The sequence below is a fragment of the Mobula birostris genome, chromosome 8 (assembly GCF_030028105.1).
Source record: "Mobula birostris isolate sMobBir1 chromosome 8, sMobBir1.hap1, whole genome shotgun sequence".
Lineage (NCBI taxonomy): Eukaryota > Metazoa > Chordata > Chondrichthyes > Myliobatiformes > Myliobatidae > Mobula > Mobula birostris.
Genome location: NC_092377.1, coordinates 133,414,529 through 133,440,263, shown reverse-complemented (window position 1 = coordinate 133,440,263; position 25,735 = coordinate 133,414,529). Strand labels below are relative to the sequence as shown.

At 45.2% G+C, this 25,735-nt stretch overlaps 1 protein-coding gene across 5 annotated transcripts in view; it reads left to right on the top strand.

The window, feature by feature from the left end:
• Positions 1–25,735, top strand: part of LOC140201724 (glutamate receptor ionotropic, kainate 5-like) — a 152,312-nt gene that overhangs the window by 91,165 nt on the left and 35,412 nt on the right. For all 5 annotated transcript variants that reach the window (XM_072266303.1, XM_072266302.1, XM_072266301.1 and 2 more), the window contains 5 exons: positions 9,803–9,968; positions 11,976–12,154; positions 13,194–13,247; positions 13,342–13,503; positions 16,712–16,864. In XM_072266303.1, the coding sequence (XP_072122404.1) occupies positions 9,803–9,968; positions 11,976–12,154; positions 13,194–13,247; positions 13,342–13,503; positions 16,712–16,864 (714 nt within the window). The remainder of the gene's footprint in view (positions 1–9,802; positions 9,969–11,975; positions 12,155–13,193; positions 13,248–13,341; positions 13,504–16,711; positions 16,865–25,735) is intronic.

Below are 25,735 nucleotides of genomic sequence, written 5' to 3'. Positions count from 1 at the left end.
GTTTCACCTGTCACCTTCCAGCCGCTACCTCGCCTCTTTATACCAGCCATCTCCCCTCAGGCCCAATGTAGGGTCTTGACCTGGAATACCGACCTTTTCTTTCTTGGAACCGACATTGCTGAACCCGCTGAGTTCCTCCAGCAGATTGTTTTATTTACCCTTTCGGCCTTGTTGCTTCTCTCAATGACCTTGCAATCCATAACCCATATGATTGATGGCATGTGTGATGGATCATCTTTCTTGTCGCTCACTCTAATCAGTGCTGCTTTTGGTCAATTCCCATGAACCATAGAGAATGGTGAATATACTCAGCCAGTCAGGCAGCATCTCCAGGCAGAGAAATAGTTAATGTTTAGTGCTGAAAAGTCATGGAGTCACAGAGCAACGCAGCATGGGTACAGGCCTTCCTTCCAACCAGTCCATACCGACCACGGTGCCCACCCAGCTGGTCCCAATTTCATGTGTTTGGCCCAAATCCCTCCAAGCTCTCCTTCTCTCTATGTACCTCTTCTAAGTGCTTCTTAAAGATAATATTGTACCTGCCTCACCCACTTCGTCTGGCAGCTCATTCTGTACATTCACCACCCTGTTTGAAACAGTTGCCCTCATGTCCTTTTGAAATCTTACCCCTCTCATCCTTAATCTAGTTTTATGCTCTCCCAACCTGGGGAAAAGACTGTTACTGTCCATTTATCTAAGCCTCTCAACACTTAAGGAGAATGTTGGATGTTCCCAGCAGTTCTCAGTGGAGAGAGACAAAACAGGTTAACCCTGCAGCAGAACTGATTGCAATCTCAAATTCCAGTTCTCCTATATAACCTTCTCCCCCCCCATCCCCTTCCCTTTGGTCCCATCTTTCCCTCCCCCTGATCTTATGTCTCTAATCCCAATTGATTTGTCCTCCTCCCTTGGAGGGTCAGACACCCTGAGCCAATAGGTGGCCTGGACCTATTTCCTGGCATAATTTACATATTACTATTTAATTATTTATGGTGCAACTGTAACGAAAACCAATTTCCCTCGGGATCAATAAAGTATGACTATGACTATGACTATGACTCAGCCCACCACCTCCCCACCTCAGTGAATTCTCAGTCCAGTGTGACAGTAGTTTGCTGTTTCTCTGTTGGGTGGCAACTTTGCCATTTTTTTTTAGCATTTGTCTGTTTTTTTACAAGGCCAAATTACTAGCTCAATGCTCAACCCAGCAAAAGATGGAAAGTGCGCAAGGAGCCGGGCGGATTTGAACCCAGGACCACTCGCCTCAAAGTTGGGTGTGGATGCCACTACACCACTGGCTGTCCGAGTGTGACACTTGAGTTCCCTTACACCCCATCCTCCATAACCATTTCTCACCCCCAGACTGTGGGTCCTTCAGTCCATCTCTGGAATTCTCCATCCACCTGAACCCCTCAAAGTCCCCACCTACCCTGGACGTTCGCTCTTCTCCCCTCTCCCATCGATGGAGATACCAAAGCCCGAAAGCACATACCACCAGGCTTCTATCCAGCTTTTATCATATTTCTAAATTGTCCTCTTCTACCATATGATGGACTTCTGGCTTCACAATCTACCTTGTCATGATGTGCACTTTATCATTTACCAACACTGCACTTTTTTGGTAGCTTTTTAACTTTATTTTGCAGTGTTATTGTTTTACCTTATTCCAGCTGAAGGCATTGTGTAATGATTTGATCTGTATGAACAGTATGCAAGACAAGCTTTTCACTGTATCTTGGGTACATGTGACAATAACAAACCAATACCAATGCTAATACCCCCCTTTGATCCCCTCTGGATCATTCTTGCCCTTCCAACGTGACATCAGCAATCTTGTATTGTTTCTCCACTTTCCTTTCATTCACACCAGCCCCATCCAAATGTTGCTCTGGATCCCGGTCTCACCAACCGACCAGTCGATGATTGGATGATGCTGTTGTGGCCTAGCCCATAGCAGCCGACAGACATCAAGCCCTTGTGTCACACCCCACCCTCGGCCTCAATTCCTCAGGGGATGGGAAATCGTTCCTTCACAGCTCCCGGACCCCACACAGCCCGTTTTTCCCTCCCGCCCAAGATTCACAGACAGGATAGTCTGGGGGGCAAATCCACCATTTCACTCTGCTGTTAACCCCTCTGACCCATTTCTTCCTTCCCCCACTGCACCCTCTGTCAGCTTGGTCCTGTCCGTTCCCGCTTACGTCCATGGTATCTCTCCGTCCACCACCCATCCAGCTGCCAGTTCCTTCATCTCTGCTTATTTTGCCTTCACCATGGGTTCACAATCCCTCCACTCGATGTTAGGAGAGACCTCCACGTCTTCCTTGGATGGTTCCCCACCACAAACACACTCACTCATCTGGCTAAACCTGGTCTCAAGTTGAACCACCAGCTCCACTCAACCTTCTCCATATCAACGGTGTCTCCACAGGGCATGTGCATAGTCTCAGACCACTTGTGCCTCTGTGGGATGCAAGGATGGTCTTTGTTTCAGCTCTATTTTGACCCTTACCTCAGCTCTTTAACAGGTTACATTGGTGTCGCTCCCCGCACCTTACCAAACAGTTCCCAATTTTCCCCCTTCTATACAGATCCCTATGTCTCATCTCTGGAGTGAGTAACCTATGCCCACTTCAAGCCTCAGGATCCCAGTGATATGGACTATATTTCCTCTCAGCCCACCTCCATTTCTTCTTCTCAATAACCCCAACTCCATTGCCTTTATTGTGACTTTCCACACAAATGGCTCTCCCTGTTCTTTAACACTGGCTTGCCCTCTCCCGTTAACGACAAAGCCTTTGGCCTCATATTTTCTACTTTCTACACTTCTGCTTTTGGCCCCTACTCCTTCTAGGCAGGGCAAGGGTAGAGCTTCCTGTTCCTCACCTCCACCATATTGACTTCTATACTGAGCAAATCTTCCTTCACAATTTCTGTTAGCTTTATCAAAACTGAAAGATCTTTCCTCTCTCCCCACTTGGTGGACCTTCCCCTTTCCTTTCCCCCTTTCCTTTCCCCCTTTCCTTTCCCACTTTCCTTTCCCCTTTCCTATTCCCCCCTCCTATTCCCCCCTCTTTTCCCCTTCCCTTTCCCCTTCCCTTCCTCCTTCCCTTTCCCCCTTCGTTTTCCTCTTCCCTTTCCCCCTTTCCTGTTCCCCTTCTCTTTCCCTGTCTCTTTTCCACTTCCTTTCCCCTTCCCATTCCCTTTCCTCCTTCCTTTTCCCCTTCCCTTTCCTCTCCCCTTTCCCCTTCCCTTTTCCCCTTCCCCTTCCCTTTTCCCCTTCCCCTTCCCTTTTCCCCTATCCTTCCCCGCCAGATGGGTCTTTTCCCTTCCTATTCCACACTATACAGACCTTCTCCTCCCTCTCAGCATTCTGAAGGAATGTTCACTTCGCCATTGCCTTCTCTGCTCTTTCACAGCTAGTTACCCTTCTCTCCTGGCAGGAGGTACATGTCCTTGGACCTTTCACTGCTTCTCTCCCCACCATCCATGCACGTGGATGGAAGCAGAGATTCCACTACATCTGGTGATCATGAAGTGGTCTTCTCTACTTTGGGGAAGTCCAATACAGATTGAGTGACCACTTCACATTCTGTCCATGGAGTCAAGTCTGAGCTTCAACACACTTCCACACTCTGATCTCCCTGTCTACGGTGCAGTGAGGCTGTGGCGTAGGGAACAGCCCTTGTCCTTCCCTCGGGCTTGGTTGTCAGGTAGTTTGGTTTAGGACATAGGATAGTACAGAAGCGGACCATCAGGCCTTTTGGCTCACAATATTCTGCCAAATCAATTAAATTAGTAATCAAATGGCCAACTAAACTAATCTCTTTTGCCTACATAATGTCCATATCCTTCTATTCATGTGCCTATCTAAATATCTCTTAAAAGTCTCAAATATATTTGCCTCTACCACCACCCCAGGCAGTGCATTCCAGGCACCCACCACTCTCTGTGTCAAAAAATTTGCCCCTCACATCTTCTTTGAAATTACCCTCTCTTAACTAAAATGCATGCCCCCTGGTTTTAGACATTTCAACCCTGGGGAAAAGATACTAGTTCTCTACTCTATCTATACCTCTGATAATCTTATAAATCCCTATCAAATCTACCCTCAGCCTCTGCTGCTCCTCAGAAAACAACCCAAGATTGTCCAACCTCTTGTTATAGCTCATGCCCTCTAATCGAGGCAGAACCCTGGTAAACCTCTTCTTCATCCTCTTCAAAGCCTTGACAACCTTCTTATAATAGGGCAACCAGAACTATATGCAGTACTCCAGATGCGGCCTAACAAGAGTTTTAAAAGGCTGCAAAATAACTTCCTGACTTTTGAACTCAGTACCTCAATTAAGGGTCATGCCCTTCACAGTATACTGTTGACCTATAAAGGTGCAGCACTTCACATTTGGCTGGGTTTAACTCCATCTGCCATTTCTCCACCCATATCTCCAACCAATTTATATCCCACTGTATTCTTTTCCAGACTCCTACGCTATCTACACCACCACCAATCTTTGTACCATTTGCAAACTTACTAACCCATCCATCTACATTTTCATTTAGGTAGTGGAGGTCCCAGCACAGATTCCTGCGGAACTCCACTAATCACAGCCCTTTAAAAAGAATAAGTCCTTTCGACCACCTCCCTTTGTCTTCAATGGGCAAGCCAGTTCTGAATCCAAATAGGTTTTCCACCATGGATCCCATGCATGATAATCTTTTGAGACCTAGTGAAACACCTTACTAAGATCCATGGAGACAACATCCACAGCTTTACCTCATCAATCACCCTTGTCAAAAAACTCCATCAAATTAATAAGACAAGTCTTGCCCCGCACAGAGCTCTCCCTAATTAGGCCATGGCTTAACAAATGCTCATAAATTCTATGTCTAAGAAATCTTTCCAGAAACTTCTCTAACACTGACGTGAGACTCACCAGTCTATCATTTCCAGGATTATTCCTGGTTCCCTTCTTGAATAATGGAAACAACATTAACTATTCTCCTCTGGGACTTCTGCACTCTTTCACTTTTATTGATATCTTTCCTGACCATAACTGCACAAAATATCCAAACTTGACCTCACTAACATAAGACCATAAGATATAGGAGCAGAAGTAGGCTATTTGGCCCATCGAGTTTGCTCCACTTTTTCACATGGCTGATCCATTTCCCTCCAGGCCTCAATCTCCTGCCTTCTCTCCGTATCCATTCATGCCCTGTCTAACCAAGAATCTATCAACCCCTGCCTTAAATATACGCAATGACTTGGCCTGTGGCAAAGAATTCCATTCTCTCGCTAAAGAAATTCCTCCTCATCTCTGTTCTAAATGGACGTCTCTCTATTCTGAGGCTGTGTCTTCTGGTCTTAGACTCCCCCACCATAGGAAGCATCCTCTGCACATCACTATGTTGAGGCATTTCAACGTTCAATAGGTTTCAAAAAGATCCCCCCTCATTCTTCTGAATATCCGTGAGTAGGGAGTCAGAGCTATGAAATGCTGCTCATATGATAAGCCTTTCAATCCCAGAATCATTTTCATAAATTCCTTTGAACTCTCTCCAATGTCAGCACATCCTTTCTAAGATAAGGGGCCCAAAGCTGCTCACAGTATTCCAAGTGAGGCCTCACCAGTGCATTATAAAAGCTCCATATTATATCTTTGCTTTTATACTTATGTTCTCTTGAAATGAATGCTAACATTACATTTGCCTTCCTCGCCACCAACTCATCCTGCAAATTAACCTTTAGGGAATCCTGCATGAGGACTCCCAAGTCTCTTTGCACCTCAGGTTTTTGCATTTCTCTCCATTTAGACAATAGTCTGCTCTTTTATTTCTTCTACAAAAGTGCATGACCATACACTTCCCGATACTGTATTCCATCTGCCACTTCTTTGTCCATTCTCCTAATCTGCCCAAGTCCTTTTGTAGCTTCTCTACTTCCTTAATATTACCTACCTCTCTACCAATCTTTGTGTTGTCCACAAACTTAGCCACAAAGCCATCAATTCTGTCATCCAAATCTTTGATATATAACATGAAAAGAAGTGGTCCCAATGCAGTCCCCTCTGGAAAACCACTAGTCATTGGCAGTCAACCAGTAAAGGCTCCCTTTATTTGCACTTTTTGCATCCCGCTAATCAATCATTGCTTTAGCCATCTTTCCTATGATACCATGGACTCCTAACTTGTTAACAGCCCCTTGTGTGGCACCTTGTCAAAAGCTTTCTGAAAATCCAAGTACACAACTTCCACCAGTTCTCCAATGACTAGCCTGCTTGCTATTTCTTCAAAGAATTCCAACAGATTTGTCAAGCAAGATTTTCCCTTAAGGTAACTATGTTGACTTTGGCCTATTTTATCATGTGCCGCCAAGTAACCTGAAACTAAATTCTTAGCAATCAGCTCCAAAATCTTCCCAACTACTGAGGTCAGTCTAATTGGCTTATAATTTCTTTTCTTCTGCCTCTCTTTCATCTTGAAGAGTGGAGTAACATTTGCAATTTTCCAGTCCTCTCGAAATATGCCAGAATCTATTGATTCTTTAAAGATCATTACTAATGCCGCCGCAATCTTTTCAACCACCACTTTCAGAACCCTGGCATGTAGACCATCTGGTCTGGGTGATTTATCTACCTTCAAACCTTTCAGCTTCCCAAGCACCTTCTTCCTAATGAAGGCAAATTCACTCACTTCTGCCCCATAACATTTTTGAATTTCTGGCATACTGCTAGTGTCTTCTACAATGAAGGCTGATGCAAAATACTTATTCTGTTGGTCCACCATTTCCTTGCCCCCTTTAATACCTGTCCAGCATTATTTTCCAACAGTCCGATAACCACTCTCACCTCACTTTACACTTTATATATCTGAAGAAACTTTTGATGCCCTCTGTTGGTTTTTATATGCTTCCCAATTCCTCTAACTTACTGCTAATTTTTACTCTATTACCTACTCTCACTGTGGCTTTTATGTTGGCTTCGACTTCTCTTGGCAGCCATGATTGCATCATCCTGCCATTAGAATACTTATTCTTCTTTGGCTTTATCTATCCCATGCCTTCTGAGTTGCTGCAAGAAACTCTAGCCATTGCTGTTCTGTTGTTATCCCAGCTACCGTTCCCTTCCAAATCAGTTTTGGCCAGTTCCTCTCTCATGTCTCTAATTCCCTTTACTCCACTTTAATACTGGTTCATCTGACTTTAGCTACTCCTCCTCAAATTGCAGGGTGAATTCTATCATATCATGATCCATGGCCCCTAAGGCCTTAAGCCCTTCAATCAATTCTGGTTCATTGCGCAACACCTAACCCAGAATATCTGATCCCCTAGTGGGCTCAACCATGAGCTGCTCTAAAAAGCCATCTCATAGGCATGCTACAAATCCCCCTCTTGGGATCCAGCACCAATCTGATTTTCCCAATCTACCTGCATATTAAAATCCCCCATGACTATCATAACATTACCCTTTAGACATGTATTTTCTATCTCTCAACCACATCTTTGCTACTGTTCAGAGGTCTGTTTATAACTTCATTAGGGTCTTTTTATCCTTGCAGTTTCTTAGCTCTATCCCCAGTTCTACACCTTCCGATCCTATGTCACTTCTTTCTAGTGATTTGATTTCATTTTTTTACCAAAGGAAGCACCCCACTTCCTCTGCTTACGTGCTTGTCCTTTTGATACAATGTGTATCCTTGGATGTTAAGTTCTGAGCTATATTCTTCTTGCAGCTATGACTCATTGATGCCCACAATATCATACATGCCAATTTGTAAATGTGCTACAAGTTTCTCTATTGTATTCAGATATAACACCTTCAGTCCTGTATTTATCACTCTTTTCCATTTTGTCCTCCTTTCATCAACCTCTCCTTATTAGCGTTCTCACTACACACTCCTTCTGTTTATGAACCAACTACCCCATCCACAGCCCTGTCACTCTGGTTCCCATCACCCTGCCAAATTAATTTAAACCCTCCAAACAGCTCTAGCAAACCTGCCTACAAGGATATTGGTCCCCCTCAGGTTCAGGAGTAATCTGTCCCTTTTGTACAGGTCGTAACTTCCCCAGAAGAGATCCCAATGGTCCAGATATCTGAACCCCTGCCCCCTACACCTGTTCCTCAGCCATGCATTCATCTGCCAAATCACCCTATTCTTGCTCTCACTGGCACATGGCATAGGCAGCAATCCAGAGATTACTGTCCTAGAGGTCCTGCTTTTCAACTTTCTACCCAACTCGCTAAAATCTCTCTTCAGGATGATCTCACCATTCCTACCTATGTCATTGGTGCTAATACGTAGCAAGACTTCTGGCTGCTCACCTCTTCCTTTAGAATGCTGTGGACCCAATACAAGACCTTTCTGACCCTGGCACCATACTGTCCAGGTGTCTTTATTGTACCCACAGAATCTTGTTTCTATTCCTCTAACTATAGAATCTCCTACCACTAGTGCAGTCCTCTTCACTCCTCTTCTGAGCCACAGTGCCAGAGACCTGGTTGCTGCAGTTTCCCGAGGTAGGTTGTCCCCCTCAACAATATCCAAAGCTGTATATTCATTATTGAGGGGAACGACCAAAGGGATACTCTGCACTGGCTGCACATTCCTCTTCCTTCCTTCTCCAGTTACCTGCCTCCTGCAACCTAGGGATGATTACCTCCCTGTAGCTCCTATCTATCACTTCCGAAGTCTTTTGTATGAGCCTAAAGTCATCGAGCTGTAGTTTGGTATGCCTGGTTACCCAGGATGCTGGAGGTCTCCTAGATTTCGCACATCTCACACACAGAACAAAACATTGCCACTGGAGCCAAACTGTGCTTTAACAGACGAGGAATGAAGAATAAAGAAGAAGAAGAAGCTTACCAGATACTTTACCTCGCCTGAGCCTGCTCTCTCCAAAGAATGATGAGCCAAAGCCAACACTGGCCCACTCACACACTGGCTGCTCTGCTTGCTCTCACTTTTTTTTTATTCACGCTTTCTAATGAACCCCATTCACTGGGCGCAGTGCAAATTTGAAAGTGCTGCGAAGTGCTGCCTTTTTAAATCTTCAACCGCAAACCTAAGTCTCATGCTTCCGTTCACTAATTGGGCACAGTCTAACAATGTAATTTGATACAACTTAAACATAACATCCCAACTCCTGTACTCAGTGTCCTGATTTATGAAGGCCAATGTGTCAAAAGCTTTCTTTGCAGTCCTATCTGCCTGTGATGCCACTTTCAAGGAATTATAGGTCTGTATTCGCAGGTCCCGTTGTTCTTTCGCACACCTCAATGCCCTAACATTCAAGTTAAATTGTTTCTTCATGTTTCGAGCCCTGGTCAAGGGTCTTAAATAAAATAAACATTACTCTGTTTCTTTCCCTATGGATACCAGCTAACCTGCTGAGTATTTTCTCAGCCTCTGTTTTCAACCCTTTAATCATGGACCTTTCCAATCGATGCCCTGCCCCAAATTATGACCAGCAATAGCTCGGGTTATGGTATGGGCTGGGCTCTGGGGTTGGGACATGGGATGTAGTGTTGTGGTTGTGAGTTATGGTCACTGGAGCTAGGGTTGGAGTTGGGGGTTGTGGACACTGGGGTTAGGGTTGTGGGCACTGGTGGTGGGACATGAGATATGGGGTTGCTACTTGGGACATGGGGTTGGAATTAGGGTGGGGTTGGGGATGCTGGGATTCGGACAAGGGGTTGGAATGCGTCCTGCCCGCGGTTTCTGCATGAGATGACTTGGCTCTGATGAAATCCTTGCCTGGCCTCCTTTCTGTTCTGCACCCCCTCCCCCCACCCACCCCCAGATTCCACACATCAAGGTGGGCCCAGAAGAGACGCCCAAGCTGCAGTACCTGAGGTTTGCCTCCATCAGCCTCTACCCCAGCAACGAGGACATCAGCCTGGCTGTCGGCAGCATCCTGAAGTTCTCCAGCTGCCCCTCTACCAGTCTCGTCTGTGCCAAGGCCGAATGTAAGGCTTGCGGGGCGGGGTGGCTCTCTGTACCCAGGGCCCAAAGGGACTGGGACCCTCACCTCGCTGTCTGCACGTTTGGTCCATACGATTACCCTCCCTCCCGACAAACCCCAAGCCCTTTCATACATATGACCCCTTTCCCCTTCCCCTCCCTACAACCCCTTCTCCCTTTGCTCCCTACCAGCTCTCTTGTATCTACAACCTACTCTCCTCCCTACATCCCCTACCTCTGCTTTTTACACCCCTCCCCTCCCTGTGATCTCTATGAGCCCCCAATGTGCACTTATTGTGATAAAACCACTTATTAGACTTCTTGTACATTAAAGCTAACTTCTTGACCTCAGGGTGCATCTCATTGTGGCCCTTGTACCTGTACTGTACTTTCCCTGGACATGAATTACCACAGTCTGCAATCTAATTTTCTTTCATACTACTTCAATGTACTGTATGTCTGTATACAATGATGTGTCTGGATGGAATATAAACAAGCTTTGCACTGTATCTTGGTATGGTTTAATATTGTCATATGTACCAAGATATAGTGAAAAGCTTGTCGTGCATATTGTTACACAGATCAGCTCATGATACACTGCCTTGAGGTAATGCAAGGTAAAACAGCAACAATGCAGAAAAAAGTGTGAAATATTCAGTGCAGGTAAAGATAAAGTTCAAAATCGTAACGAGGTCAAGAGTCTTTATCTTATCATATAAGAGGCCATTCAGGAGTTCTGATGTCCTTGAGCCTAGCAGTATGCACTCTGGCTTATGAATCTTCCGCCTGACGGGAGAAAGGATGAGAGAAAATGTTTGTGGTGGGTGGATGTTTGATTATGGCTGGAGGAGTGAATCTGACCCTGTGTGTCTGGGGTTGTGTCTGACCCTGTGTGTCTGGTGGAAATATCTGACCCTATGTGTCTGGGGGTATCTGACCCTGTGTGTCTGGGGTTGTGTCTAACCCTGTGTGTCTGGGGGTATCTGACCCTGTGTGTTGGAGGATGTCTGACCCCGTGTGTCTGGGAGGCGGGATGTGAATCTGACCCAGTGCGTCTGGTGGAAATATATGACCCTATGTGTTTGGGGTTATGTCTGACCTTGTGTGTCTGGAAATGTGTCTAACCCTGTGTGTCTGACCCTGTGAGTCTGGGGTTGTGTCCAATCCTGTGCGTCTGGGAACATCTGACCCTGTGTGTCTTGGTGGGGGGGGGGGGATCGGACCCTCTGTGTCTGGAGTATCTGACCCTGTTTATCTGGGGGAATATATGGCTCTGTGTGCCTGGGGGGGGGGGCGGTATCTGACCCTGTGTGTATGGGGTTATCTGACCCTGTGTGTCTGGGAAGATCTGACCCTGTGTGTCTGTGAAGTATCTGACCCTGTGTGGCGGGGTAGGGAGGAATGTATGATCTTGTGTGTCTGTGTGGATGGTGTCTGACCCTGTGTGTCTGGGGGAGTTGTGTCTGACCTGGTTTGTCTGTGGGTGTGTCTGGAGGGGGGTGTAACTGATCCTATATGTCTGGGGAGGGTATCTGGGAGGGTATCTAATCCTGTGTGTCTGTGGGTTGGGAGTGTGTGACCCTGTGTGTCCCCGGGTGGGTATCTAACCCTGTTTGTCTGTGGATCTGTTCGTGTATCTGGGGGTTGGGGGTATCTGGGAATTTGTCTGATCTGGTGAGTATGGGGTATTGTCTCACATTGTGTTTCTGTGGGTGGTGTCTGATCCTGTGTGTCCGGGGGGGTGGTAGCGGTGTTGGTGTGTGGTATCTGACCCTGTGTGTTGAGGGGTGAGTATCTGACAGTGTGCCTGTAGGTATGTTTGACCCTGTGTGTCTAGGGTTGTCCATCCCTGTGTGTTTGGGTGAGTATCTGACCCTATGTCTGGGGAAGATGGTTTGATGCTGGGAGAGGGCCAGGGTCTACAGGGTGAGTGGTATCTGACCCAGTGTTTCCGGGTGTCTGACCCCTGCACCCACCCGCCACACTCTGACTCTGCCCCTCGTCCCATGCAGGCCTGCTGCGGCTGGAGGAGCTCGTTCGCCAGTTCCTCATCTCCAAGGATTCGCTGTCCATCCGAATGCTGGACCACTCCAACGACCCCACGCCTCTTTTGAAGGAAATCCGCGACGACAAAATCTCCACCATTATCATTGATGCCAACGCCTCCATGTCATACCTCATCCTGAAGAAGGTGATGTGGGGTCCTCTCATCTCCCCCCCCCCCCCCACTCTGCTGGGCTGGGTGGGCAGCGGAAGATGCACTGCAGTGGGTGGTGGAGGAGGGGGGGCGATCCTGGGAACCTCGGTCAGCAAGGACTGGGCAGCACAGTTGACACACATGTCCCAACCACACTCAGGGTTTGCCTGGAACCAGGGCACGAATCTGGGCCCAGATTCTGAGACCTGTTTCCTGTTACAACACTGACATCTATTTTCCATAACGGTAGAATCAAAATCAGTTTAAATATCAGTAGCGTGCGTCGTGAAATTTGTTGTTTTGTGGCAGTAGTACGTTGCAATACATAATAATAATAAAGTATAAATTACAATAAGAAAAGTGTATAAAATTTTAAATTAAACCAGTACTGCAAACAGAGAGGGAAAATATAGAGAGAAAGTGTATATGGGTTCATTGTCCATTCAGAAATATGATGGCTGAGGGTTAGAGTTGTTCCTGAAATGTTGGGTGTGTGTCTTGATGGTAGCAATGAGAAGAGGGCATGCCCTGGGTAATGGGGATCCTTAATGATGGATGCTGTCTTTTTGAGACATCCATCATTAACTTTCAACAACTGCCTCTCCTTACAAAACCGACATCTATTTTCCATAACACCAACACCTGTTTCTCATTACAACACTGACACCTGTTTCCTGTTACAACTCAGACATCTGTTTTCTGTTACAACTCAGACATCTGTTTTCTGTTACAACTCAGACATCTGTTTTCCAAAGACACATTCGACACCTGTTTTCCCATTATACCTGTTTTCCATTACAACACTGACACTTTCCATTATGACACCTGTTTTCCATTACAGCACCAACATGTGTTTCCATTTACAACAGTAACATGTTTCCCATTACAATACCGATATCTATTTCCCTTACAGTGCTTGCATCGGTCTTCCATTACACCATCAACATGTTTCCTTTTACAATGACAGCTTCTTGCTGCTATGGTAATGATGCCTGTATCTTGTTACGAAGCTGATATCTGTTCCCCATTACAGGCAGCAGAATTGAGAATGACCTCAGCCTATTACAAGTACATCCTCACAACAATGGTGAGTATGCTGACTGCGTACACTCACCTTGTTGTCCATTTCCCAGATGTCCCACCCCGCACACCCTGACCACCATTCTGTGTTCTTTCACCAGGACTTCCCGGTGTTACAACTGGGTGAGATTGTGGACGATCATGCCAACATCATTGGGTTCTCCATGTTCAACCCCCGGCATCCCTTCTTCCTGGAGTTTATCCGCAGCCTTAACATGTCCTGGCGGGAAAACTGCGATTCATCCCAATTTCCGGGAGCTGCGGTAAGTCCCACTGGCCACAAGGGACGGAGGGAAGGAAGTTGGACGTTGAGTCAGGTCACTGTTTGAGCGATGGTCAGTGAATGGGGGCCAGTGTCAGTCTAGCACAGGGTGGTACCACACTAAATCAGGCCATTCGGCCCATCACATCTATGCAGGCTGTTGCACTGATCTGTACCATTCCATTGTCCTGCATTAGGTCTGTCACCTTTCGTTGCCTTGTCTGAGTGCCTGCCTAAATGATACCTCTGACACCCAGTGACTGTATCTGACTCCACTGTCTCCTCAGGCAGTCTGTTCCAGATATTAACCACTGTCTGCAAAATATTTTCCCTTTAGAACCCCTTTAAAATTCATCCCTCTCACCTTAAACCCAAAACCTTTTGCTTTAGGGATCATCACTATGGGAAAAGTATACTGAGTGTCAGCTCTATCTACACCCTTACAATCTCACAAACTCCTTCAGGTCAGCCCTCAACCTCCTCTGCTCCCCAGCTTCTCCAACCTCTCCCCCTCAATGAAGTCTTCCAATCATTGAGTCAGACATCGTGGAAACAGGCCCTTTGGCCAAACTCATCCAAGCTAGTTCCACCTGCCAGCATTTGACCCATAAGAATGTTTAACTTTTCCTATCAACGTCTGTCCAGCGGTCGTTTAGAAATTGTTATTGTGCCTGCCTCAAACACTTCATCTGGCAGCTTGTTCTACATGCAAGTCACCCTTTGTGTAAAAGAAGTTAAACCTTATTAAACCTCTCACCTTCAATTTGTGCTCTCTAGTTCTTGATTCCCCAAACCTGGGAAAAACATCGAGTGGATTCACCCTCTCTTTGCCCCTCTTGATTACATAAGCCTCTATAAGATCTCCTCGCAGTCTTCTATGCTCTATCCAACATGCAGGTGAATCTCCTCTGCGCTCCCCCGAGTGTAACCACAGCTTTCATATGGATGCATGCATTTCTAAATGACAATAAATGAGGACTGAGTGTCCCCATAATCTAATATGGTGTGGCGACCAGGACTCTGCACAGTGCACAGGGACACCATGGTAATGTAGGGGTTCGTGTGACTCTGTTACAGCACAGGGCATTGGAGTTCAGAATTCACTGCTGGCATCCTCTGTAAGAAAGTGTGTACATTCTTCCCATGTGCAGATGGGTTTCCTCCCGCTGTCCAAAGATGTGCTGATTAGCAGGTAATTGGTCATTGTAAGTTGTCCTGTTATTAGGCTAGGGTTAAATTGGTGGGTTGCTGGGCAGCTCGACTCAATGGGCCAGAGGGATCTGCTCCACGCTCTGCCTCTAAGTACATAAAAAAATACCAAACTCCATTGTAGACCCATAACACACCCCATGTTTTATATTCTATGCACAACCCTGTGAAGGCAAGAATGCCAGCTGCCTCTTCATCACTCTAGCTACATATGTTGCCACTTTCAGGAGCTATGGACTTTGGCCCCTAAGCCTGTTTGTTTGTCAGCATTCCTTAGTGCCCTCCACTTCGGTGTATATGACCTAGCCCTGTTTTCCACCACAAAGTCTACCACATACCATTGCCAGGGTTAAGTTCCACCTGCCAATGCTCCACCCAACTTACCATCCGATGTAGCCTGAGACAATCTTCCTCATTATCCGTGACACCGCCAATTTCTCCGGTCAGCAAGACCGACTCAATGTGCCTCTTACGTTTCACATCAAAGTTATTAGAGTATATATCACAGATCTCAAAGATCCCAGAGTATATATCACAGATATCAAAGATCCCAGAGTATATATCACAGATATCAAAGATCCCGGAGTATATATTACAGATATCAAAGATCTAGGAGTATATATCATAGATATCAAAGATCCCGGAGTATATATCACAGATATCAAAGATCCCAGAGTATATAACACAGATATCAAAGATCCCAGCACCCATCCCTGTGGTACACCACTGGTCAAGACCTCCAAACACATAAGCATCCTTTGGCTGTTACCCTCTGTGGTTTGGATTCAGTTAGACAGATTGCCTTGGATCTCTTGTGATTTAGACTTATTGTCCCACCTATCATGCAAGACTTTGTCCAAGACCATACTAAAATCCCCACACACATTGTCCACAACACTGCCGTCATTAACTTTCTTAGTTTCTCTGTTACTCACCTTCTAACAACTCCACTAAGAGAGGGAGAGTCAGTGAATGAGCTACGCTGTGAGTGACTGTCACCGTTCCCTCTAAGCTGCCTGAGTGCTCCGTCGCGCAGTAGCTGAAATGTTCCCGCACACATAGCCTTTGTTGCCGCGCAGCTGGAATTCTCTTTCATATAATGTGCAGTTTTCAGGCCATGTAAAAATTTCCTGATCAGAGCAATGGTTGGTCCGTGCAGCTGTCAAAAAAATTAGAGGGAACATTGGAGACATTGCTCTCCACCACTGTTACTTTGATCATACTTTCTTCACCCCCTCTCCCCTCCTCCTCCTACCATTCCTTTCCCTTCTACCCCTTCTCCCTCTCCCTTCCTCTCCCTTTCCCTCCCCTCCCCCTTCCCATACCCCTCCCAGTCTCCCCGTCCCCTCTCTTCCTCCCACTCCTCTCTTCCTCTCTCCTTCTTTCTCCCTCTCCCACCCCTCCTTCCCCTCTATTCATCTCTCCCCTTCCCCCTAAACATTTCCTTATCCCATTTTCTCCCTGCATCTGTTGCCTTTTCCTCTCCCACTTACCCTCTCGTCCTTCCCCCCCCTTCCCACATTCCCACATTCCCTCTTCCTCTCCATCCCCCTCACTTTTCCCTTTACCCCCTCTCTCACCCTCTCTTCCCCTTTCCCCTTCTCCCCTCCCCATCCGTCCCCCCTCCCCTATGCCACACCCTCTTTCCCCTCTCCATTGCCCCCACTCTCCTCTCATCACCCTCTCCCCATCTCCCCTTCCCCACCTATTCCCCCTTCACCCCCTCTTATGCTCTCCCTCTTCCTCCCCTTACCATACCTCCTCCCAGTCTCCCTCTTCCCATCTCCCTCCTCTTTCTTTTTCCCTTTCCCTCCCTCCACCATTTTCACTGTCTTTCACCCACTCTCTCTCCACCTCTCTCTGTCTCCCCACTACCCATTCTCCACTCTCACCTCTCTTGGCCCTCCCTACCTCTCTCTCTGCCTTCCCCACTCTCCACACTACTCACCTCTCTCCGGCTCTCCCATACCGCCAGTGATGCCGTCTTCCTTCCCTTGCAGCTCCCGTCAGCCCTGATGTTTGACGCCGTGCACGTGGTGGTGAACGCCGTTCGGGAACTGAACCGCAGCCAGGAGATTGGCCTGCGGCCCCTCTCCTGCACCAGCTCCCAGATCTGGCAGCACGGCACCAGCCTGATGAACTACCTGCGCACAGTGAGTAGGGCTGGTGCACGGGTACAGTTTTGTGTGTGACGGACCGCAGAGAGGATGGTGAGCAGACCCCATCTGCTCCCCGCTCACCCCCCCACCAGTGAACAGAACCCCCCCCTCCCTTCTCCCTTGATGAGATCTCCCCTCCCTGGAGAACAGACGTTCTTCCTCCCTGGTGAGATTTCTTCCGAACGAGCAGATCCCACCCCCACTCAGTGAGACCTGTCTTCTTCCCTGGTGGTAAACAAGTACCTCTGGTAAGCAGATATACCCCTCCCCAAGAGCAGATCACTCTCCCTGGAGAGCAGATATTTCTCCCCTCGCCCTGGAGAGCAGCTACCCCTCCTTGGAGCGCAGGTGCCTCACTACTCTCATTGCATTTTCTCGTACAAATCTCTGTCTTGGTGATTCAGGTGCTGCTCCAGATACCTTGGTGTTGTGCGAGTCTCTGCCTCCACCACCTCCAGTGGTGGTCTGCTTCTGATTCCTACCCCACATTCCATGCTACTCCATGATAATTTAAGGCCAATATATTAGCAGAGCAGCACGCAAATGCTGGAGAAACTCAGCAGGTCAGGCAGCATCATGGAAATGAATCGCCAGCCGACGTTTCGGGCTGGGACCCTTCATCAGGACTAGAAAGGACGGGGGTGTTTGCCAGAGTAAGAAGGTGGGGGAGTGGAAGGAGAACAGGAGGGAGGGTGATAGGTGAAGCCAGGTGGGTGGGGTAAGGGGTGGAAAAGCCAGAGAGCTGGAGAAGAAGCAATCTGGTAGAAGAGGAGAGTGGACCGGGGAGAATGAGAAGGAGAAGACATCAGGGGGAGCTGATGGGCGGATAAAGAGAAAGGGGTAAGAGGCCAGAATGGGGAATAGAAGAAGGGGGAGGGAGGGAAAAATTACTGGAAGGAGGAATCGATGTTCATGCCATCAGGTTGGAGGCTACCTAGAGAGAATATGAGGTGGTGCTCCTCCAGCCTGAGAGTGCCCTCATTGTGGCAGAAAAGGAGGCCACTGAACAGGAATAGGGGTACTTACTTTAAGCGTGTACCTTATCTACCTGTGCTTCACCCTCAGGGATCTCTGGCTTTGTACTCCGAGGTCCTCTTGATCCTCAATACTCCATTCAATGGGTGTGTCCTCCTCCCAAATTCAGCACTTCACATTTAACCTCTAGCCGCTGCTGCCCTGCCCAGTCTACTATCTGATCAATATTGACCTATGTTTCCCACCAAGAACAGTACTAATTTTTGTGTCATCTTCAAACTTACCATATTTCCATGGTGGCATGGTAACGTAGTGGTTAGTGCCACACTTTACAGCACCAGTGCTAAGATCAGGGTTCCATTCCCACTGCTTCTCTGTAAGGAGTTTGTACATTCTCCCTGTGACCATGTGGGTTTCCTCTGTGTGCTCTGGTTTCTTCCCACATTCCAAAGACATAATGGTTAGGTTTAGTGAGTTTTGGGTATGCTACGTTGGCGCCAGAAGCATGGTGACACTTGCAGGCTGCTGAGCACAGTCCTTGCTGATTTGATTTGACACAAAATGATCCATTTCACTGTATGTCTTGATGTACATGCGACAGATAAAACTAATCTTTACAAGTCTCTAATCTTCAAAGCATTCCTATCCAGGTAGTTAATGTGTATAGCAAGCAGCAAAAGTTTCAGCATCAATCCTTGTGGATGTGAACTTCACTGATCTTGGGATTCCAGTCGCAAAAGCAACTCAATACCATGACAAACAAGGAAAAATTTGCAGATGCTGGAAATCAAAGCATAACGCTGGAGGAACTCAGCAGACCAGGCAAAGAGGAAAAGAGTAAACTGTCAATGTTTTGAGCCAAGATTCTTCATCAGAACTCATTTGCTCTTCCACCATATGCTCACCCAGCCACGCTACCAGTCCTGATGAAGGGTCTCAACCCTAAATGTTGACTGTTTACTTTTGTCCTTAGATGCTGCCTGGCCTGCTGAGTTCCCCCAGCATTTTGTGTCAATACTGTGATCTTCTGCTTCCTGTTGCCAAGTTCCAGGGGCTTTAATCTTTTGGATCACCTTTCTCTGTGGGACCTTGTCAAGGCTTTCCTGAAATCCATGTGAGCAAAATCAGCTGTATGTTGCTCATTAATATGTTTTGTTACCTTTTCAAACTAAATCAAAATTATATTGGTCAGACAGGATCTTTCACCAACAAAGGTGTGCTAACTATCCCTCATCGAGGCCTGTGTTGATTGGGGACAACTGTGGACGCTGTGTCCTAGCTATCTACGTGATACACAAGCTAGTATGCAAGCCAAGGCAGTGCACTATGGAGATCAAGCTGCAGTATCCCTTCTCCACACAGCTGATGAATCCAAAGGAATGGCAGAGACCGATACAGTTTGGGACTCACAGCATTGCAGGAGATTCCAATCAGCATTAAACTCAACTGGGAGTTGCCTTAGGGACTCCAGTTCTGGATTTTTCTTGGGGTTCACTCCCAAAGCTTTTCCTGTGAGTGGGTGTAGCTGCAAGGCAGTGGAGCTTTAAGATCAGAGTTTTCCTTCTAGATGATCTGCCAACCATGGCTGATGAGCTCCATCTACCTGAATTGACTGGTTTTAAGATGCCAATAACCTGCCTTTGCCCTTTCCCCTCATCAACTTCTGCCATTCCAAGCGTAGATTAATCCTGTTCCATCAGAGGCTTTTCCAATAACTTCCCTTTCACTGGCGATAGGCTCACACACCTGTAATTACTGGGTTTCTGTCTGCTCTCCTTCTTGAACAAAGGGACAACAATTTTTGCCTTCTGGTTACCTAACATATCGCCCGTGGCCCCAGCAATCTCCTACCCAATGGTCATAGCAGCCTGGGAACTATCTCATCCAGGTCTGGGGATTTGTTCACCTTTATGTCCACTGATTCATCTAGTGCCCTTTTTCTAAAACAAGTGTGTTCTTGAATTTTACTTTTCCACTCCCTGAATTCTCCTTTCTCAGTGAAACTGATTAGAACTATTCATTTAAAACCTCACCCACACCCTCTGGCTCTGCACGCCCATTACCCTTTTGATCCTTAAGAAGTCTCCCTCTTTCTCTGGATACACTTCCCCATAATGCACTTATAAAATACTTTGGGATTTTACTTAATCTCACCAGCCATTCATAATCCATGGCCTCTTTTTGCCTTCCTAATTTATTTTGAGTATCCCTATATGTTGTCTATACTTATATATTTTTTCATTTTGGAGATACGGCGCAGAACAGGCCCTTCCAGCTTACTGAGCCGTGCCGCCCAGCATCCCATCAATTTAAACCCAACTTAATCACAGGACAATTTACAATGACCAATTAACATACAAGCCTGTGCGTCTTTGCACTGTGGGAGGAAACTAGAGCACCCAGAAGAAACCCGCGCACACACGGGAAGAACGTACAAACTTTCTTACAGAAGGTGCCGGAATTGAACTCTGAACTCCGATGCCCCGAGTTGTAATAGCGTCACACTAACCACTACAATGCCATGACACCACACTTCCTGAAGGGCTCAATTGTTTTCAGGAGATTCATAGAGCAACACAGCTCTAAAACACGGCTTTCAGCTCAACTCATCCATGCCGACCAGAGAGTCTATCTGTGCCAGTTTCATTTCCTCACACTTGGCCCATATTTTTCTAAACAAAGGGTTCCCAATCTTTTATATTCCATGGACCTCTACCATTAACCCGGAGGTGAACTCCAGGTTGGGAACACGTGCTGTAAATATTTACTATCCATGTAGCTGTCTAAGTACCTTCCAAATATTGTAATTTCAATCCCTGTAAACCTTTCCTATCCACGTACCTATGAAATATTGTACTTTTACCCATTGCTCCACTTCCTCTGGCAGCTTGTCCCATGTACCCACTACCCTCTGTATGATGGAAATCCCCCTCAGATCCTTTTAAATCTTTCCCCTCTCACTTTAAACCTCCACTCTCTAGTTTTGTACAGAGTAGAGTGATTAAACCTTCTTACCGAGTCATGTTAGTCATGGTACATACAGGGCAACTTACAGTGTGGGAGTGATAAACCGGGCCTGCCAAAACAGAAAATGTGCACTTGAAAACCCACGCAAAAAGAGAGAGCTTCCCATGGGTAGGAGGTCCAATCGATTCACTGCGCAATCAGTCAGGTGCATGCCCTTTTGCCTCACTCTCGCCAACGACACAATTCAAAAGATTCTCCTCTGCTATAGATGGGAACACAGGGGAAGGGAATAAATGAGGTAAACTGAAGAAATACTGGTTGCCACGGTAGCTTAGTGCTTAGCGCGACGCTATTACAGCTTGAGGCATGTTCGGAGTTCAATTCCAACATCACCTGTAAAGAGTCTGTACGTCCTCCCCCATGGAATACGTGGGTTTCCTCCAAATGTTCTGGTTTCCTCCCACAGTCCAAAGACATACTGTACCCAGTTAGTAGGTTGATTGGTAGGTAAATTGTCCCATGATTAGGCTACTGTTAAATCAGGGGTTGCTGGGCAGCGCGGCTGCAAAGGCCAGAAGGAGATATTGCACGCTGTACCTCAATAAATAAGTAATGCTAAAATATCTATCCTGCTTGGTACCTGTCAACCAGCTGCCGCACTCTTGTGGACTGTTGCCGGTGAGCAGGCTCTCTCTCTATGACTTCATGGTTAGCTGATGTCGAGGCCAGTGGGCTGTGAATCTCTGCTTCTCTTGATTATGTGTCTATGGGTTCATCTGCTGAGATGCTGGCTTCATCAGCAGAAGATGTTTCTGTAGCTTTCCTGGGTCCCCCGTCAGTTCACTGGAGTATATGACCCAAATGCCGCCTAACAATCTGCCCATCTGTCACCTCAAGCACTACTACATGAATGTGACAATACCAGACATCAGCTGATAGCCAGTTTTCTTCTTGCTAGTGGGTTAATTGTTGACTTCATCTCTGGCACCGAACATTTGCGGCTTGGTGTGTGTACTGTATTTTTGTTTCATGGCCTCTTCTCATGCTGCAAATTTGCTCCTGGACAGCCAGCTGTAGGAGATCTAATCTGGTGCATAATGTGTACTTAAGCACTAACTCAGCAGGTGATGCAGCTGTAAGTTTGTTTGGAGTAACCCGATAACGGAAAAGGAAATGGCTTAATTTCATCGTCAAGTAACCCTGTATTTGTTTGGAAAGACCTCACTTCCGTTCCACCAGGTCACTTGGTATTGCGTGTAATGGAGCTGTTGTCAGGTGCCTAATACCATTCTTTTCAATCAACTCCATACATTCGGCATGGCCAGGTCATGGTCGATCATTTCTGGAATACCAAAAGTGACAAAGACCGACTGTAGCTTAGTGATCTTAGTTATGGAGGAACAAGACAAATTAGTGGGTAATACCTCAATCCACTTCAAATGGACATCTGCAATAACCAGAAACATGTGTCTCCAGCACGGCCCAAAATAGTGGATGTGGATGGACTCCCGCAGGCCCTTGGTATAAAAGAGGCCTTTGGCAAAGCTTTTTGCGTCTGCTGGTAAATAGGGCAGATGCCCTCCATGTTCTCAATATTGGTGTCACTGTAAGCCACCACACGTAGCTTCTGATCAGTGCCTTCATTCTTGCCACACCTGGGTGGGCATCATGCAGTTCACTGAGTACACACTTGCAACCCTGGCAGGGAACCACTACACCACTGCCCCATAGTATGGAGCCATACTGTAGGCGTTTTGGCCATTTGTGAATGGTTGAAATCCTGGGATGGCTGGTGAGACAGCCAACCTGTAGTGCTCTTCTCACTTGTGACAAGAGTGGATCCCGGGTGTGCACTACCTAACAAGGTGACTTTTGCTGGGTGTTTTCTCGAGCCTTTCTCATTTTTAAAATTTTTTTATTGATATGTAATCTTCTACAGCTATAAAATACAGTAGTTCAACAAATTAGTATATATATAATTAATAAAGCTGAAGAAAAAAAACTTATATATGTTAATGAAAAAAAAATTTTATAAAAGAAAAAGAAGGAAAAAAGAGAACCCTAACTAACTAAAAAAAAACCCCACTAACTACAAAACAAAAAAAAGAGGGAAAAAAAACCATTAGGAACCAACTGCCAGAGCAATACATCTTACAATCATTTATATATATAAAAGAATAAAAAGAAAACAACAACCACCAAATCACATTTATATAACATAAAATTGGAAGGAAACCATGTAAATTAATTCAAATTAAATGATAATATTTAGCAAAAGAGCTCCACCTTCTCTCAAAATCAAATCGGGGATCAAAAGTTCTACTTCTAATTTTTTCCAAACTAAGACATAACATTACTTGGGAAAACCATTGAATTAGTGTAGGAGCAGAGGTATCTTTCCACTTCAATAAAAGAGCCCTCCTTGCCAACAATGTAATGAATGCAATTACATGTTGGTTTGAAAATGAAATACCCTGAATATGATGTGGAACTATTCCAAATAGAACGGTCAATGTATTAGGTTGTAAATTAATTTTCAGAGCTTTAGAAATTGTGGAAAATAAAGATTTCCAAAAAGATTTCAATGAGGGACATGATCAGAACATATGTGACAAAGTAGCTACTTCATTTTTGTACCTATCACAATAATTATCTATATTAGGAAATATTTTGGATAGCCTCTCCTTCGTTAAATAATAACAGTGAACAATTTTTAACTGAATTAAACAATGATTGGCACATATCGAAGAAGAATTAACCATTTTCAGAACTCGCAACCAATCTTCATTAACAAAGGTCATATTAAGTTCTCTCTCCCCCAATCTTGTTTAATCTTTAGTGAGAGGTTATCTTTTTGTAGTAAAAATAAATCATAAGTTCTACCAATGGAGCCTCTCACTAAGGGACTCATATTCAAAATAGTGTCCAACAAATCAGATTCTTCCATATATGGAAACGTAGAAACATTTTTTTGTAAAAAATGTCTAACCTGAAAATATTGCAAGAAATGTGTATGAGAGAGACAATATTTGCTAACTAACTCTTCAAAAGACATCAATCGACCATCACTAAATAAATCTGCAAAAGAACTGTTATTTCTCCATAAATGAAAAATAGGATCAGTAATTGAAGGTTTAAATAGCAAATTTTGAAATACAGGACTGGACAGTAACTTACCCCCTTCTTTTTATGAAGCTTCTGTTTCTTTAATCCTTAAGAAAGACTAAGATCCTACTGAATGCTCATCTTATAGACCTATTTCGCTATAAAATGTGGATGCTAAAATTCTTTCCAAGATAATGGCTAACCGTTTGGAAAACATTTTATCTAAAATTACCTCTGTGGATCAAACAGGCTTTATTAGAGGCCGTTATTCTTTTTCTAATGTTCGGAGATTGATGAATACTATACATTCACCATTATCCAAAACACCCCAATGTGTTATTTCTCTGGATGCAGAAAAGGCATTTGATAGAGTTGAGTGAACTTATCTGTTTAATGTATTAGAGAAATTTGGCTTTGGTAATAATTTTAATAAGTGGATTCAAATGATCTATAAGAACCTTATCGCTACCGTTATTACTAATAATCTTAGGTCTCCCTTTTTTTCACTTTCACGAGGTACTCAACAAGGGTGTTCATTAAGTCCTTTATTATTTAATCTCGCACTGGAGCCTTTGGCTATAACAATTCGTAAAGCTAAAAACGTTCATGGTATTCTATAAATGGGACCATACATAAGATATCTCTTTATGCAGATGATCTTTTGGTTTATATTGCGAATCCTGAAGAATCTATTCCTAATCTTTTGGAATTATTAAATGATTTTAGAAAATTTTCAGGATATAAACTTAATTTAAATAAAAGTGAATTGTTCCCTTTAAATCTTTCTGTTTTTATATATAAGGATATTTCATTTAGAATTGTGAATTCTTTTAAATATTTGGGTATTATCATTACAAAAAAAATAAGGATCTTTATAAAGCTAATGTAGTTCCTTTATTGGACTCCATGAAACAATTATTTTCTAGATGGAATCCTCTTACGCTTTCCTTAATAGGTCGTATTCATGCCGTGAAAATGATGATTTTACCTAGATTTTTATATATTTTTCAAAATATACCTACCTTTCTAACTAAAAAATTTTTCGATCAAATTGATTCTACTATTTCGTCCTTTATTTGGAATAACAAGAAACCAAGAGTTCTCGAGCCTTTCTAACAAGTGGACAACTTTGAATGGTGGTATGCCAGATGTAGTGTCCCCTACTATTGGAAATCTGTTAAGGTGTCCACCACCACCTTTTCTTTTCCAGGGGTGTACCTCACTGTATAAGAGTAAGAGGATAAGGTCAATGCCTATCATTGCAGTCTGTACGATGACATCTGTTGGACACCTCGTGTTTACCCCATTATGCCTAGTAGAGGCTTATGATCTGTATGGAATTCAAATGGATGCCCAATAGATACAATTGGAAATGCTTGATACCGGCTTCTCAGCCTAGCTGTGAATAACTTGTCTCCACCTGAGACATTGTCCTTGAAGGAAAAGCAAAAGGCATTCCTGTTCCACAAGGCATTGGATGTGGAAGCCCCAACCCCATTTGGTGAAGCATCACATTTCAGCACTAGGTTTTCCTGGATCATAATGTACCAGATGGAGCTTGTTAGCCATGGTTGGCAGCTCATCTAGGAGAAGGAAAACTTTGATCTCAAACCTCTGTTGCTTTGCAGCTGTACCCAGTCACGGGGAAGGCTTTGGGAGTAAACTTCGGGGGGGTGGAGGTTTAAAGTATGTGAAGGATGTAAGAAATCAAGTCAATTCAATTCCTGAAGTAAAGCTGGCTTCCTCTAACTGGGAAAGTTCTCTGTCCATTGTCATAAGGTGATGGGCCTCTGATATCTCAGTTACTAAACTATCATC